General features: G+C 46.9%; 1 protein-coding gene across 4 annotated transcripts in view; it reads right to left on the reverse strand.

Moving 5' to 3' along the window:
- Positions 1-18,242, reverse strand: part of camkk1a (calcium/calmodulin-dependent protein kinase kinase 1, alpha a) — a 179,688-nt gene that overhangs the window by 20,852 nt on the left and 140,594 nt on the right. For all 4 annotated transcript variants that reach the window (XR_009815477.1, XR_009815478.2, XM_061963124.1 and 1 more), the window contains exons 12-13: positions 7,886-7,959; positions 1,464-1,551 (exon numbers count right to left, since the gene is read on the reverse strand). Coding sequence is in view for 2 of the 4 variants with exons in the window: in XM_061963124.1 (XP_061819108.1) it covers positions 1,464-1,551; positions 7,886-7,959 (162 nt within the window). In the remaining 2 variants the exon portion in view is untranslated. The remainder of the gene's footprint in view (positions 1-1,463; positions 1,552-7,885; positions 7,960-18,242) is intronic.

Here is an 18,242-nt window from a genome sequence, read left to right on the forward strand (position 1 = left end):
GTGGATCCGACGCCACAATAATCGCCTCAAGTGGATCCTTCTTTGCTTACATCCTAGTCTCAGGGTCCGACGGGGCTTCCAGCCTCGTCTCAAGTGGGTCTAACGCCGCTTACAGCCTCGTCTCTAGTGGGTCCGACGGGGCTTCCAGCCTCGTCTCTAGGGGGTCCGACGGGGCTTCCAGTCTCGTCTCAAGTGGGTCCGACCCTGCTTCCAGCCTCGTCTCAAGTGGGTCTGACCCCGCTTCCAGCCGCGTCTCAAGTGAGTCCAACGGCGCTTCCAGCCTCGTCTCTAATGGGTCCTACGCCGCTTCCAGCCTCGCCTCCGGCTCTGCAGTCCGTTCCAGCTATCCCAGTGGGTCTTCCAACGGGGCCACCAGCCCAACAGCCTGCTTCAGCTCGACCTTTAGCCCAGCAGCCTGCACCGTCAGGCACTTGCAGCCTACGTCCTCGCCCGCCACTAATGTGGCCAGTCCATGGAAGCCTCCCTGAGGATTCGGTCCTGCTCACGTCTGTCCCCTTCTCGGCCACAAATGTGGCCGGTTCGTGGTCGCCCGCCTTGTCAGCTACAGTGGCGTTCAACTCTCTGCCGCCACCTGACTCGGCTACGGTGGCTTCAGGAACCCTTGGCCTGGCGACCCGCAGCCAACTTCTCCCTTTACCCTCCTTTGACTTTGAACCTGTTTTTCTTGGGATGTCTGGAATCCGTCCCTTACGGTGGGGGTACTGTCATGGCCCGTTGCCCGGGTCATGTTGTGATGTTTAGTTTTGTAATATTATCCTTAGTCTATTGTCTATTTTTGTTTCAGCACCCTTTTTAGTTTTATTAGTTGCAACGGGTGCTGATTTTCTGCACCTGCCTCTGATTTTTGTCTTTTGCCTTTTGAGAATAAATTGGCATCTTACCTGCACGCCATTTCCTGATGTCCTTTTGCATCTTGGGGAAACAACCACCGCAAACATGTGACCCAAATGCAACAAAAAATATTTTATGCCTAAGTGTGCACTAACTAAACCATATAACTATTTTTTTATTCAAGTCTGAACTAACAAAGTGAAGTGAAGTATGTAGCGCTTTTCTCTAACGACTCATAGCGCTTAACATAGTGAAACCCATTATCTGAATTATGTTTAACTAAGTGACGATGGCACTGGGAGCAGATGGGTGAAGTATCTTGCCCAAGGACATGACGGCAGTGACTATGACGGCGGGAGCAGGGATCGAACCTGCAAACCTTATTTGCTGGCACGGCCGCTCTACCAACCAAGCCACGCCACCCTTAAAACAATATTTATGTTCAAGTGTGCACTAACTAACCCAAATAACTATATTTATGTTTAAGTGTGCACTAACTAACCCATAAAACTATTGTATGTCCAAGTGTACACTAACTAACCCATAAAAATGTTTTTTCATATTCAAGTGTGCATTAAACTTTTTTAATTTACTATAATATATTCATTTACCTTCATTTCAGGGATGGTGATGCGGGTGTCCGGGTTCTTATCTAGCATCCTCAAAATCAAGGTCCGCAGCTCTTCATTTATTTTTGGTCTGAATGAATGGAAACAAAATAATGACCACTTTTTACGGCCGAAACTATTAAATCACATTTTGACTAAAACTAAAAAATATTATTTCATAATTAATCTTAATTAAAACAGTTATTAAAATGGATGGATGAATTGAGAAAAAAAATCAGTAATATATTATTAATGTTTACAAGGTGTCCAGCCATCCATTCAGCTTCTTCTGCTTATTCGATGTCGAGTCGCGGGTGTAGCAGCCTAAGCAGAGAAGCCCTGAATTCCTTCCCTCTCCCAGCCACTTCGCCTAGCTCCTCCGGGGGGGATTTCAAGGTGTTCCCAGGCCAGCTAGGAGACATAGTCTCCCCATCGTGTCCTGGGTCTTACCTCCTCCATGCCATAAATACCACCCCAGAAAGGCATCCGGGGGGCATCCAGATGCCCGAACCACCTCATCGGGCTTCTCTCGACATGGAGGAGCAGCAGTTTTACTCTGAACTCCTCCCGAATGACAGAGCCTCTCACCCTATCTCTAAGGGAGAGCCCGCCACCTGCTGGAGGAAACTAAATTTGGCCGCTTGTACCCGTGATCTTGTCTTTTTGGTCACAATCCAAAGCTCATGACCATAGGTGAGGATAAGAATGTAGACTGACCAGTAAATTGAGAGCTGTGCCTTCTGGCTCAGCTACTTCTTCACCACAACGGATCAATACAGGATCCGCATCACTGCAAATACCGCAGCGATCTCACGATCCACTCTTCCGTACCGTGAACAAGACTCAAAGTTACTCAAACTCCTTCTTTTGAGACAAGATCTCCTCTCGACCCAAAGATGGCACTCCACCCTTTTCCGGGCGATGGACTCAGACTTGGTGGTGCTGATCTTCATCCCAGTCTCTTCACACTGCTGCGAAACTATCCAGTGAGAGCTGAAGATCCTAACCAGATGAAACCAGCAGGACCACATCATCGGCAAAAAGCAGAGACCGAATCCTTCCCGCAGGCACCCTCCACACCCTGAGTGCGCCTAGAAATTCTGACCATAAATGTTACGAACAGAATTGTTGACAAAGGGCAGCCCTGGCGTAGTCCAACCCTCACTAGAAACGGGTTCGACTTACTGTTGGCAATGCAGACCAAGCTCTGACACCTATCATATAGAGAGCGGACCGCCACAATCAGGCGGGAGACTCTCACAATGCGTTTGGGTCTGCCAGGTCTGCCCGGCATCTTCCCCCACCATCGGAGCCAACTCTCCACCAGGTGGTGATCGGTTGAAAGCTCCGCCTCTCTCTCTTCACAACCACAAAGTCGATCACCAAACTGCGGCCTAGGGTGTTCTGGTGCCAAGTGCACATTTAAACATCCTTATGTTTGAACATGGTGTTCGTTAACGATAATCTGTGACGAGCACAAAAGTCCGATACCAAAACACCACTTGATTTTAGATCGGAACGGCCCTTTCTCCAAATCCCACCTCTCCCAATTTGAGTCCCCCAGCAGAACAAAGGAATCATCTGGGGGAGCACTCTCCAGTACTCCCGCTAGTAAATCCAAAAAGGGTGGGCATTCTGAACTGCTGTTTGGTATGTAGGTGCAAACAGCAGTGAGTCCCCTCACCCACAGACAGAAAGAAGCTACTTTCTCTTCTACTGGGTTAAACTCCAACGTACAGGCTCCAAGCCACGGGGCAACGAGTATTTCCACCCCCACCTGTTGTCTCTCACTGCTTGCAATGCCGCTCTCGAGAGGACTGGTTTCAGAGCCCTTGCTGTGTGTCAAAGTATGTCCGACTACATCAATATAATATCAAACGTCATACAGCTAAAAAGGTAAGAAACATTTTTGTTTGACTGTAATCATCCATCCATCCATTTTCTACCGCTTGTCTCTCTCGGGGTCGCTGGATCCTATTCCAACTGCATTTGGGTGTGATTAGCAATAAAAACAAATATTACATAATGCTTAAAAGTAGTTCATGTGTGAGATTTTAGTTGCTAAATATTTTATTTTTCAAGTTGCTAACAGATGGAATATCAATATATTCAGTATAATATAATACAGTATTCAAGTTGACATATTAGAAACAAACTTTGTGTAATTAGAATGTGTAGTTCGTATGTATATACTACAATAATACTACAATAGAATACTTGCTTTAGGTAAAAACTGCAAAAATACTTGCTTTAGGGAAATACAGCAATACCATTTTTGTTTGTAGGTAAATAAATACTATTTTAAAACACTTGCTTGAGTTAAATACTACAATGACATGTTGTTTTTCTTGAATGTTTGAGTGACAGAATTGCAGCGCAGTGACGACAGCTTTTTATTGATGATGCAGCCACACTTGTAACGGCATGTGCACATGCCTCCATTCATTCCTCGGCAAGTGCCGTAGAGAATACCGCTGGACACGACACTACACGCTTCTGTTGCGCTCCCGCACGGCTGTGTACAATCAGGAATCAGCGCACCTGGATCTAATGAGGCTCGACAACATAAAGACCAGCGCAGCCGGAGATCCTGTGCTAGAACGTAGTTCTCTGATCCCAGTAAGCTGTCACGTCTAGCTCCTCTCTTTGTGCCTCGCTCTCTGTGCTTCCCTCTGCCCTTGTCTCACGTGCCCCTTTTTGTTCCCGCAGCTTTCCTTCTGCTTCCTTGAATCGAGCTGTGCGCCTCGCTTCCCTGGACTACCCCCTGGAATTGGACTGCCTCCCTCGATCCTCGACCCCCACTTGGACACGGACCTTGACGTCTCTCTCTAGCCCAGGGGTGTCAAACTCAAATACAGAGTGGGCCAAAATTTAAAACTGAACAAAGCCGCGGGCCAAGGTTGAACAAATTAACCTTTTAATAGGGACCCAAACAAGCTTTGCATTGAATATTGAACAAGCAAGGCTTATATAACTTTATAGTGACATGCAAAATCAAGTTTCAAATAATAATAATAATAATAATTAAAAATTATCAATGGCATATCAAATACAATTTAAATAAAAATTGAATGCCTCTTTTCTATTTGCAGCCTTCTGAGGTAAATATCAACATTAACTTTTTCCACATGCTAATAAATTTGAAAATAAAATAACAATGAATAAACCAACCATTCAGGACTTTAAACTGCTCAGTTTGCAACACACTGATCTAATCCGATGTGCCCAAGACAGATACCTGCCATCTTTTCTTGGATGCTAGTTCATTAATGTCGGGGCTCAGGCTTTGAGCTGAGGCAACCTTCATTATCGAACGAAGGTGTTCATCAATCATTATATCTCGTTGCCCACCCGGACCACAGTCTTGGGGGCGTGCTTTAAAGGCACTGCTTTTAACGTCCTCTATGAGCTGTCGTCATGTCCGCTTTTCATCCTTTCTAACAACGTGCCAAGCCCAGTCACAAGATGTCAATACGTGGACTGTGAGGGTTTTGTTTTCCCGAGATGCAAGTAAAGCTGGATCGGACATGGCTTGGAGGTGAGTACATATTTATTTTAACACTAACAAAATGAACAAACAAAAAGCGCGCACAAGGCGGAAATGCAAACTTGACTATGAAACAAAATACTAGCACAAAGGCAAAAACTATAAACATGAAACTAAAGTCACTAACTGTGGCATTAATAACAAAAACCTACTTGGCGGAGCAGGAATCTATGGCATGGAACACATAAACAATCGGGTATCAGGGATAACAGAGTTAACGGAGTTAATGTCGCCAGGCCGACCAACAGAAAATCACAAGCTTAAATAACACAGACATGATTAACAACAGGTGCGTGAGTAAAAATGTGAAGCAGGTGGAACTAATGGGTAGTCATGGTGACAAGGCAAGGGAGTGAAAGCAGGAACTAAAAAGTGTCCAAAAACCAAGCACAATAACTAAACAAAACATGATCACACAGACGTGACAAGATATGTGCGGCTTCTGCGTGAACACACACGGGAATGCAACGCATACTTGATCAACAGCGATACAGGTTACACTGAGGGTGCCCGTATAAACAACTTTAAGTTTTAATAGAAATATACGCCACACTGTGAATCCACATCAAACAAGAATGACAAACACATTTCGGGAGAACATCCGCACCGTAACACAACAGAACAAATACCCAGAACCCTTTGCAGCACTGACTCTTCCGAGACGCTACAATATACACCCCCGCTACCACCAAACCCCCCCCCACCTTGCAGCGTTCCGGAAGAGTTAGTGCTGCAAAGGGTTCTGGGTATTTGTTCTGTTGTGTTTATGTTGTGTTACGGTGCTGATGTTCTCCCGAAATGTGTTTGTCATTCTTGTTTGGTGTGGGTTCACAGTGTGGCGTATATTTCTAACAAAACTTAAAGTTGTTTATACGGCCACTCTCAGTGTAACTTGTATCGCTGTTGATCAAGTATGCGTTGCATTCACTTGTGTGTGCGTGCTGAAGCCGCACATATTATGTGACTGAGCCAGCACACGTTGGACTGGATGAGGGGCACTGAAATCTGGGACTCTCCCGGGAGGGTTGGCAAGTATGAGAATAAGCGGTGAATGCGGTGTTACCGCGGCACCGCTGCTGAATATAAACGGCGGGCCAGCTCTAGTGTTAATTTGATATCGCCTCAAGGGCCAAGTGAAATTAGACGGCGGGCCAGAGTTTGACACCCATGCTCTCGCCCCTGGACCACTCGCACATATTACGGACCTTCTACCAGCCTCGCCCTATTGGACTTCCTGATTTCCATCCAACACGCACGCACAACAACTCCTGGCAACATTTAATTGCTAACGCTTCACATAGTCCTGCTTGACACACACATAGTAGCATACACACTCCACCGCATAATCAATACTCAATAAAATGTTATTTAGCTATACCGTCTGCCATAACAACGTACATAACAACACTTGATCTAAAATATTTATCAGACCAGTGGCAGGTGCTGGTCTTTCAATTGGGGAAAGCTCATTTTCAGCTACTCTCTTAACATGAGTACATTCTCGAATAACAGATAAAATATATAAAGATGCTGGATTTGACAAAGACAACGTCACTAAGAGGATTGTAAAATTATCCATATCAACTCAGAACAATGGAATAAAAGTTGAAAAATGTCCTGGAAGTGGTTTATATTTACAGATCACTGTGTCGCTCATTTTTGCTGTCATTTAAAAAGGAATTCTGCCTCATCCAACCATCATGCGAAACCTCAGCGTCCAGGCCAGCCAAGGCCAAGCCCACTTTACATACACTTCCAGGGCCGCAGTCTCCATGATGATGATCATTTATCCAATGATTGTCTAGTTTGGCTACAGTGGAACAACCTACTTTATGTTCCAGCATTGAAGGCAATAAACGCTCAGCTTCAACACTGTTTAATGCACTGTGTTGCAATCAATGAGAAGAAATGACTTTCTGATTCTCAAAAAAAGTTGAACACATCCATCAATTTGCTACTGCTTTTCCCTCTCGGAGTCGCGGGGGGTGCCGGAGCCTATCCATGCTGCACTCAGGCGTAAGGTGGGGTACACCCTGGACAAGTCGCCATCTCATCACAGGGCCAACACAGATAGACAGACAACATTCACACTCACATTTATACGCTAAGGCTAATTTAGTGTTGCCAATCAGCCTATCCCCAGATGCATGTCTTTAGCACATATTTAGTCAATGAAATGTAAACACAAAAATACACATTTGGCCATTTATTTTTTCTTTTTACATTTAAGGGTAAGCCGTCTCTAAGGGACTTGCAGTCTGAGAGCAATTACCACTTGATCAGACAAACATGAGGTATTTTTAGGAGTAAAGGTTATTTCACTTCATCAATGTTTTACCTGTTTCTATTCTACCTGCACTTTCTGCCCCCTGACATTCAAAGACAAATGAAGGTTTGTGTTCCTTTACAATTATTTGATCAGGTGGCAGGTAACAATTAGTGCATGCTGGCAGTGCACGGACATGTTTGTGTCTGTGTTGCAGTTACACATGATCTATTTTAATAGTGATCTATTTTAATAATGATATATTTTAACAATTATTTATTTTAGTTATACATTTTATTAGTGCTCTATTTTAATAGTGCTTGATTTGAACAAGTATCTATTTTAACTGTGATCGGACTTTCGGACTTAATAATGATCGATTCTAATAGTGATCTATATAATTAGTGATCTATTAGTGGTCTTTTTAAAGAGTAGTCTATTTGAATTGTGATCTATTAATAGTGATCAATTTTAACAGTGATCTAGTTTAATAGTGATCATTTTTAAGACTAGTCTATTTGAATAGTTTTCTATATTAATAGTGCTGTGTTTTATTAGTGATCTATTTCAAAACTGGTCTATTTTAATAGCAAGCAGTGAGAAGGAACTTACATTTCTGGGAAATCCACAGGCCTGCTCCGTATCTCATTGTGCAGAGCCAATATGTACTCATCGATAAACGGGCACTGCAGGCAAAGCAGATAAATAGTGGAAAAACACAGAAAAAAAAGATTATCAACATTGATAAAGTCAATACATACATAATACACAGAAAACTAACATTTTTCATTATGTTACACACTTCTTTATTTCTCACTCATCATTAATTATGATAACACATTTCTACTATACATCTCTACTATATATATGTATATATATATATATATATATATATATATATATATATATATGTATATATATATATATATATATATATATATACAGTATATATATATATATATATATATATATATATATATATATATATATATATATATATATATATATATTTATATATATATATATATTATGCCACATTTATATTCTACATTTATACTATGACACATTTGTACCACATCTTCTATACTATGCTATATTATACATGTATACTATAATTATACATTCATATGACACATTTATACTACAATGACACATTTATACTAAAACTAAATAAACACATTTATACTATACATTGATATTACACATTTATACTATAATGTCAGTTGTACAGCGTCAATCCTCCTTTGACTTCTATTCGGCCTGCTGGAATAAATGACCTATTTATACTATACATGACACATGGATGTATACTTTAATGGAACATTAAAGTACACATACGATACTTTTATAATTCACATTTATACAATGAGGCTAGCATTAATGTTTTAGCCTTCCCAAAGTCCTGACTTAAATGTGTGGACAATGCTTAAGAAACAAGTCCATGTCAGAAAACCAGGAAATGTAGCTGAACTGCACCAATTTTGTCAAGAGGAGTGGTCAAAAATTCAACCGGAGGCCTTATTGCAGTGAAACTTGCCAAGGGACATGGAACCAAATATTAACATTGCTGTATGTATACTTTTGACCCAGCAGATTTGGTCACATTTTCAGTAGACCCATAATAAATTCATAAAAGAACCAAACTTCATGAATGTTTTTTGTGACCAACAAGTATGTGTATCTTTTAAGAGCACAGAGCAAGGTTCAGAGCTCTCTTTTTTGGTGCAAGTTTTTTTATATTTTTGTTGTGTGTGTGTCTGTCCACATTATGCCGGGCGACTAACATCTACAGTCAACCCGAACTTCGGAGTGAGCAAGATGTCACAGCTGAGTTTCTTCGCTTACAAGAGATACCGGCGGACATAGCCAGAACACCGGGCTCTCCGTAGATTACATTTCCCAGGAGAAGGAGGTGGAGGGACAGGAAGCGGGGCTGCAGAGCTGGCACGCTAGCCAGGCTCCGCAAGCTGCCATTCAAACCATCGCTTCCCAGCATTTTTTAACAAATGCAAGATCCCTCGCCAACAAGCTGGACACGCTGAAGCTGCAGATTGCGATAAATAAGATCGTCGGGTACAGCTGCATTCTGCTCATCACAGAGACGTGGCTTCACCCGCTCATCCCGGATACGGCTATCGAGCTGACCAGCTGGCTGTTGTCTTTACCAGGATTTTCAACCAGTCCTTGTCCCAGTACATCGTCCCACCCTGTCTAAAGGTCTCTGTTATTGTCCCACTGCCAAAAAAACAGCAGTAAACAGCTTGAATGCCTAACATCCAGTGGCACTTACACCAATCATTATGAAGTGCTCTGAAAGTCTGGTTCGGAGGCACATCACATCAAGTCTGCCACCAGCATTGGACTCTCACTAGTTTGCGTACAGGGCCAACAGATCTACAGAGGATGCTATCGCAACAGCCCTCCACACTGCTCTGAGCCACCTAGAGCAGCAGGGGAGCTATGCAAGGCTACTCTTTGTTGATTTTAGCTCTGTGTTCAATACCATCCTCCCCCACAGACTGGTGCCCAAACTGACGGGGCTGGGACTGTCTTCCTCCATCTGCCACTGGATCCTGGACTTCCTGACAAATCACTCTCAGAGGGTGAGAGTAGGCTCCCACCTCTGAGCATCCATCAGCATCAGCACCGGCTCCCCCCAAGGCTGCGTGCTAAGCCCCCTACACCCTGTACACTCATGACTACACCCCTGCCCATGCCAGCAATACCACTATTAAATTTGCAGACGACACCACAGTAGTGGGACTCATTTCTAGGAGGGATGAGTCTGCCTACAGAAATGAAGTGGAGCGGCTGACTCGGTGATGCAGGTAAAATAACCTGGTTCTAACACCACCAAGACGAAGGAGCTGATCATGGACTTCCGGAGGAAAAAACGGAGAGTATCCAACCACTGTACATAAACGGGGACTATGTGGAGAGGGTCTCTAATTTCAGGTTCCTGGGCATCCAGATCCAGGAAGACCTGTCATGGTGTGCGAACACCTCAGTGACCATCAAAAAGGCACAGCAGAGACTTTACTTTCTGAGACTCCTCAGAAAGAACCACTTGTCACAAAAACTGCTTGTGTCTCTCTATCACTGCTCAGTAGAGTGTGTTGACATACTGCATGTGTGTATGGTATGCCAGCTGCACAGCAGCGGCAGAGAAACGCACTTCAGAGGGTCATAAAAACTGCCTTGAAGATCACTGGCTGCTCTCTCCCCTCCCTAGATGAACTATACAGTGCCAGGTGCCTCAAAAAGGCCCAAAACATCATAAGGGACCCATCTCACCCCGGACATAAACTTTTTGAACTGCTGCTCTTGGGCAGGAGATACAGGACAATAAAATGCCGGACAAACTGGGATATTCAATTTATCCCTGGCACAAGCCCAAGTCCTGCCCTGTCTTAGGTCAGCCACTGTCATCCTAGTCCCCAAGAGGACAGCCATAAAATACTTAAATAACTAAAGACCAGTGGTACTGAGGTTTGTGGTTATCGAGTGTTTTGAAATACTTGTTTTTCAATATATCATCTGCTCCTGGATAAAATACTTTCTGACCAACCAACCTCAGGTTGTTAAGGTTGGTCAACTATGTTTCTCCACACTGTCACTCAGCACTGGCTCCCCTCAGGGCTGCGTCAAGGAGATTCTCAGGGTCCGGCGACAGGGGAGGGGATGGGTCTACCTTGTGGACTGGGAGGGTTATGGTCCTGAGGATAGGTCCTGGGTACCGGCTTCTTACATCGCCGACCCCTCCCTTATCGAAGACTTTTACAGAGCTCACCCTGAGGCACCCCGAAGCTCGCCGGGAGTCTCGCATAAGGGGGGGGGGTCCTGTTATGGATCAAACTACTGCTGTTTCTCTTCCTGCTGTGCGTCCTGACAAGCGCACCACGGACCACGCCCACAGACGCATTCCCTCCGCTGCGGGCGCGCCTCCTCGCGCCTGCTGCCAATCTGTAATCTACACACCTGCCCGTGATGAGCGATCTGCCTTCAAGAGCCAACACAACCTGAGATCCGACGCCAGAACGTAGCTTCTCGTACCCAGTACAGTGAGCCCACACGTATCTCGCTCATCCACTTGTGCATCTTCTCTCCCTGTGCTTCCTCCCCGTCGTTCTCATCGTCTCTTGTGTTGTGTCGTTCTCCAGCTCCCCGTCATCCTTCCTCGTCGTCAAGCTGTGTGTCTTGTCACATTGGACCTCCCTGTGGATCCCCCCCTTGCCTTCCTGGATTTCGACCTCACGCCTGCCCACTTACTACGACGCCGCGCTCCTGTCCTCAACCACCCGCCTGTCCTCCAACACTCGAGCCTGCCTTGCCCTTATTTGGACTTCCGCCTGGATCAACACGCACTCTCAACACCCTCTGGCAACCATACTCAGATAAGTTCCACATTTAGTCACACTTCATCTCTTTGGTTTAATTACACATCTCATTCACACACCAAGCTGTCAATAAAACACGCTGACAGTTAAACGACGTCATCGTCTCCCTGTCGTCTTCTTCTCTCGCTATCACGTCACAGTACGTTCTGGCCATGTCAGAACCAGACGGCAAAGACATGACGCGTACCCCGCTCACTTCCAGAACCTCCCCTGTATCCAACATCACAGGCGTGCACTCGGCACTCCAGCAGCACCAAGAGCGTTTTTGTGTACTAGAAAACAAGTTAGATGCTGCTTTTGCTGACATTTTAGCTCGACTTGAATTGATTTCCCCAGGCTCTTCCGCTTCATCGGCGCCCGAGCAAGCCGCCTCTGCCGCTGCAGCCCCCATACTGCCCCCTACTTCCTGCGAGCCGAAGATCGCTAGTCCCAGGGCCTTCGAAGGGAATTTTGAACTTTGCCGTGGCTTCTTGGTCCAATGTGACATGGTTTTTCGTCACCAGCCCTCTCGTTACACTTCTGACGGAGCCAAAATAGCCTTTATTTTTTCTTTATTATCAGGAAGGGCCCTCCAGTGGGCCACGGCAGCAGTTGACCACAACATTGGCCTCAGCACTAACTTTGCCGCGTTCCAGGCAGTTTTTGATCACCCCACGGATGGAGGAGACGCCGCCTCACGTCTTCACTCCCTCCAGCAAGGTTCTCGGTCTGTTGCAGACTACACCCTCGAGTTCCGCACCCTGGCCGCTGACAGGGGGTGGGATAATAAGGCCTTGTTGAGCGCTTACCGTCGGGGCCTCTCCGACGAAATCAAGGACGGATTGTTGCGAGACCGCCCGGCCACCTACCATGACCTCATCCAGTTGGCCCTGCTCATGGACCAGAGACTAAAGGAAAGGGCAGCGGAACGAAGACTTGCAGCCCGCGAGAGGACCAGACGACCGGCGTGGGAGAATCGGACCACGTCCTATTCCCCTACTGCTCCCAGATATCTGGCTGAAGGCGCCCCCTTGGTGGACCAGTCTGGGTTTCTTCCCGCACCTTCCATTGGGGTGGAACCCATGCAGTTGGGCAGAACTCGACTTGCCACGGAGGAACGGGAGAGGAGGTTCCGGCTGCGCCTCTGCCTCTACTGTGGTTGTGCGGGTCACATGATCCAGACCTGCCCCACACGACCAAAAGATCAGGCTCACTAGTAAGGGGAGTACTAGTGAGCCATACCACCTTCCCCCAGGGTCGCAGTGACCCTATCAGTCTCTTCCCTGCTACTTTATCTTGGGAGTCAAAGAGTCTGAGGGTGGGAGCATATTTGGACTCAGGTGCAGATGAGAGCTTCCTGGACCATGATTTTGCCTGTCAAGCCGGGATTGAACTTCTTCCCCTGGAGAAGTCCTTACCAGCTCAGGCCTTGGATGGACACCCATTGGGACCCATCACCCACCGTACAGCACTGGTCACACTAACCCTGTCAGGTAACCACACAGAACAAATCAGTTTTTTGATCCTCAATGCCCCCGTAGCTCCTCTTGTCCTCGGCCGCTCATGGCTTCGCCAGCACGACCCCCATATTTCCTGGATCTCAGGGAGAATCTTGGCCTGGAGCACGGCATGCCATGCTAACTGCCTCAAGGCAGCAGCCCCCGTCTCGGAGAACCCCAAGCCCGAGTCATCCCCGTCCGACCTGTCCGGGGTTCCTGCTGTCTACCATGACCTTGCAGCCGTATTCAGTAAGGCCCGGGCACTATCCCTACCCCCGCACAGACCGTACGACTGTGCCATCGATCTCGTACCCGACGCAGTACTCCCTTCTGGCCGCCTGTACAACCTGTCCATTCCAGAAAAGAAGGCCATGTCTGACTATATCACGGACTCACTCGCTTCAGGAATCATCACTCCCTCCAAGTCACCAGTAGCCGCTGGATTTTTCTTTGTCGGCAAGAAGGATGGCTCCCTACGCCCTTGCATCGATTACCGAAGACTCAACGCCATCACAGTCAAGAACAGGTATCCTCTTCCACTCATGAGCTCCTCCTTCGAAACTCTGGCCCCTGCAACAGTCTTCACCAAACTTGACCTCCGCAATGCTTACCATCTTGTCCGCATTAGGAAGGGGGACGAGTGGAAGACAGCCTTTAACACACACCTAGGCCATTTCGAGTATCGGGTCATGCCCTTCGGCCTGACCAACGCCCCAGCCGTCTTTCAAGCTCTGGTCAATGATGTTTTAAGAGACATGCTCGAGAAATTTGTTGTTGTTTACCTGGACGATATTCTGATCTTCTCTCACAACAGGCAGGAACATCAGCAGCACGTCCGTCTGGTTCTACAGCGCCTCCTGGAGAACCGCTTGTTCATCAAGGCAGAGAAATGTGAGTTCCATTCTTCTTCCGTAAACTTCCTGGGCCACATCATCGAAAGGGGTAACATCCGAGCCGACCCCAAGAAGGTCAAGGCAGTGGTGGAGTGGCCTCAACCAACCTCTCGTACTGAACTGAGGAGATTCCTAGGCTTTGCTGGATTTTACCGTTGATTCATACTCAACTTCAGAAAGGTAGCTGCACCTCTCCACGCACTTACATCTACACTTACTGCTTTTGTTTGGAACAAGGAGGCAGACATGGCGTTCCAGAGACTCAAGAGGAGCTTCAGTTCCGCCCCCGTTGTCGTACACCCTGACCCGGACGTGCCGTTCACAGTTGAAGTGGACGCTTCTGACTCTGGGATTGGGGCAGTTTTGTCCCAACGTTCCAGTGGGAATAATGTATTGCACCCGTGTGCATTTTTTTCTAGACGCCTCTCTCCAGCCGAGAGGAACTACGATGCAGGGAACCGAGAACTGTTGGCAGTCCACGATGCACTGGTTGAATGGAGACACTGGTTGGAGGGGGCCAAGCATCCGTTCCTGGTCCTGACCGACCATCGCAACCTCATACACATCCGATCCGCTAAAAGACTGAATGACAGGCAAGCTCGCTGGGCACAATTTTTTTGTCGATTTAACTACACCCTCACCTACAGACCTGGTTCACGTAACGGCAAGGCGGACGCTCTTTCTCGGATCTTCTCAGAGGAACCCACCATTAAATCCACTCCTGAGACCATCCTTCCCCCTAACCGCATCATCGGGATGGTAACTTGGGAAATCGAGGGCTTGGTCAAGACGGCCCTACGTTCCGACCCTGGTCCCGGAAACGGACCGCCTGATAGACTGTTCGTTCCTGAACTTTTAAGGGCCAAGGTACTTGACTGGGCTCACTCAAGTTTGTTTACCTGTCATCCCGGTGTCCATAGGTCTCTAAGTTTTATTCAACGCCGTTTTTGGTGGCCTTCCATGGAGGCGGACACCCGTGAGTTCGTCGCCGCCTGCAGCGTCTGCGCCCGGAACAAGGCAGGCCACAGGCCTCCTGCCGGTCTCTTACACCCCCTTCCCATCCCCAGTCGACCTTGGTCCCACATTGCTGTTGATTTCATCACAGGGCTTCCCCCCTCTAGAGGTAACACCACAATCCTCACCATCATCGACAGGTTTTCCAAGGCGGCACATTTTATTCCATTGCCCAAACTCCCATCCTCTGCTGAGACGACAGACCTGCTGGTCCAGCATGTTATCAGGATCCACGGGATCCCCTCCGACATTGTCTCTGATTGTGGCCCCCAATTCATTTCTCGGGTCTGGCAGGCCTTCTGTAAGGGGGTTGGGGCCATGGTTAGTCTGACTTCCGGCTACCACCCCCAAAGCAATGGTCAAGCAGAGAGGGCTAACCAGGGGGTGGAGACCATGCTGCGCTGTATGGCTGCGCAACAGCCCAACTCCTGGAGCAAATTTATTCCATGGGTGGAATACTCTTTTAACTCCATGACCTGCGCAGCTACTGGTATGTCCCCGTTTGAGTGCTGGCTGGGGTTTCAACCTCCCTTGTTTCCCTCCCAGGAGATCGAGGTGGCAGTCCCTTCCACCCGGGCCCACCTGAGACGATGTCGCAGAGTGTGGAGGTCCGCCCGCGCTGCCCTACTAAAGGCATCTGAAAGGATGTGTCGCAATGCCAACCGGCGGCGCATTCCGGCTCCCGACTACCAGCCCGGACAGCAGGTGCTGCTTCGGGCCAAGGACCTCCATCTCCCGATCTCCTCCCAGAAACTTGCACCACGTTTTGTTGGACCGTATACGGTAAAATCCAAGATCAACCCTGCTGCAGTACATTTGGATCTTCCACATTCCATGAGATCTCACCCTGTCTTTCATGTATCCCAAATCAAACCAGTAGTTAGCAGTTCCCTGTCCTCCCCCACCCCTGCTCCTCCCCCTCCTAGGGTCCTCGAGGATGGGGACCAAGTCTGGACAGTCAAGGAGATTCTCAGGGTCCGGCGACAGGGGAGGGGATGGGTCTACCTTGTGGACTGGGAGGGTTATGGTCCTGAGGATAGGTCCTGGGTACCGGCTTCTTACATCGCCGACCCCTCCCTTATCGAAGACTTTTACAGAGCTCACCCTGAGGCACCCCGAAGCTCGCCGGGAGTCTCGCATAAGGGGGGGGGGGGGTCCTGTTATGGATCAAACTACTGCTGTTTCTCTTCCTGCTGTGCGTCCTGACAAGCGCACCACGGACCACGCCCACAGACGCATTCCCTCCGCTGCGGGCGCGCCTCCTCGCGCCTGCTGCCAATCTGTAATCTACACACCTGCCCGTGATGAGCGATCTGCCTTCAAGAGCCAACACAACCTGAGATCCGACGCCAGAACGTAGCTTCTCGTACCCAGTACAGTAAGCCCACACGTATCTCGCTCATCCACTTGTGCATCTTCTCTCCCTGTGCTTCCTCCCCGTCGTTCTCATCGTCTCTTGTGTTGTGTCGTTCTCCAGCTCCCCGTCATCCTGCCTCGTCGTCAAGCTGTGTGTCTTGTCACATTGGACCTCCCTGTGGATCCCCCCCTTGCCTTCCTGGATTTCGACCTCACGCCTGCCCACTTACTACGACGCCGCGCTCCTGTCCTCGACCACCCGCCTGTCCTCCAACACTCGAGCCTGCCTTGCCCTTATTTGGACTTCCGCCTGGATCAACACGCACTCTCAACACCCTCTGGCAACCATACTCAGATAAGTTCCACATTTAGTCACACTTCATCTCTTTGGTTTAATTACACATCTCATTCACACACCAAGCTGTCAATAAAACACGCTGACAGTTAAACGACGTCATCGTCTCCCTGTCGTCTTCTTCTCTCGCTATCACGTCACACAAACAGGTTCAAGAACACTTTTTACCCGAGAGCAATAGTGTCGCTGAACACAATTAAGGCATAAAAAAGAGTGACTGTGCATGTGAGCTGTGTGCTCGGTATTTTATGTTTTTTTTAATGTATTATTTGTATCTATTTATCTTCGTATTATGTTCCTATGTTTTTTTTAAGTGTCATTATGAATTTGCACTGAATAAGTTTGCTTGCAATTTCGTTGTACAATGTACAATGACAATAAAGATATACTCTATTCTATTCTATTCTTAATGTATTTATGTCCTTTGTGTTATTTAATGTTTCCCTCTTGTTTTTATACCAAGGTAGCGCTGCAGATGGCCACCACATTACTGTGCGCTCTCGTAGTTGTTGTGTTTTTCTTTATTTCTTCCCTTGAACAAAGAGATCACAGTCTACCAAGTCAAATTTCTTGTGTGTTAAACATACTTGGCCAATAAAGCGGATTATGATTCTGATACTATAAAATGTATACTATGCATTTAAAAGACTATGCATTTATACCATACATGTTATACTATATGGAAACATTTATATTGTTTATTTATACTACACATTTATAGTATAATGACACAATTATGCCAGTGGCGTTTCAAGTAATAGAAGCTCATTTTACGCTATTCTCTACACACAAGTAGTATGTATCTCGAATAACAGATACAAGATATAAAGATGCTATATTTTACAAACAAAATGTCACTTACAGGATTGTAAAGTTCTCCATATCAACTCGGAACAATGGAATGGAAGTTGAAAAATGCTCTGGTAGTGGTTTATACTGTATTTAAAAGATCGATTCACTCATTTTGTTGTCAATTCAAAAGAGATTCAGCCTCAAAAAGGTCATCTAATCATCATGCGGAAGCTCAGCGCCCAGGTCGACCGAGGTCACTCCCACTTTCCATACACTTCCAGAGACACAGCGCGTCTGATGGGCGGGACAAAGCCAAGCATTTATTTAATGATGATCTACTTTGGCTGCAGTGGAACAGCCCATTCTATACTCCACTATTGAAGTCAATGGACGCTATGCTTCAACACTCTTTAATGCACTATGATGCTACCACAATCAACATGCAGATTCAAGCCCAACCAGAAGGAGCCGTTGTTGTGGCCGACTTGAGGTGAGAATACTTTGGACCGGGTTTACTGTAATCTGAAGCGATCCGACAAGACAGCGCCTCTCCCCCACCTGAATAAGTATGACCACCTCTCCCTGCTCCTTGTTTCTGCCTACTTCATCCCCCAGAAGAGGAACAAACATTCCAGCTTAGGACTGTTTCCAGACCACGGCATGATCAGTGTTCATCTATCTGGA

The sequence above is a fragment of the Nerophis lumbriciformis genome, linkage group LG09 (assembly GCF_033978685.3).
Source record: "Nerophis lumbriciformis linkage group LG09, RoL_Nlum_v2.1, whole genome shotgun sequence".
Lineage (NCBI taxonomy): Eukaryota > Metazoa > Chordata > Actinopteri > Syngnathiformes > Syngnathidae > Nerophis > Nerophis lumbriciformis.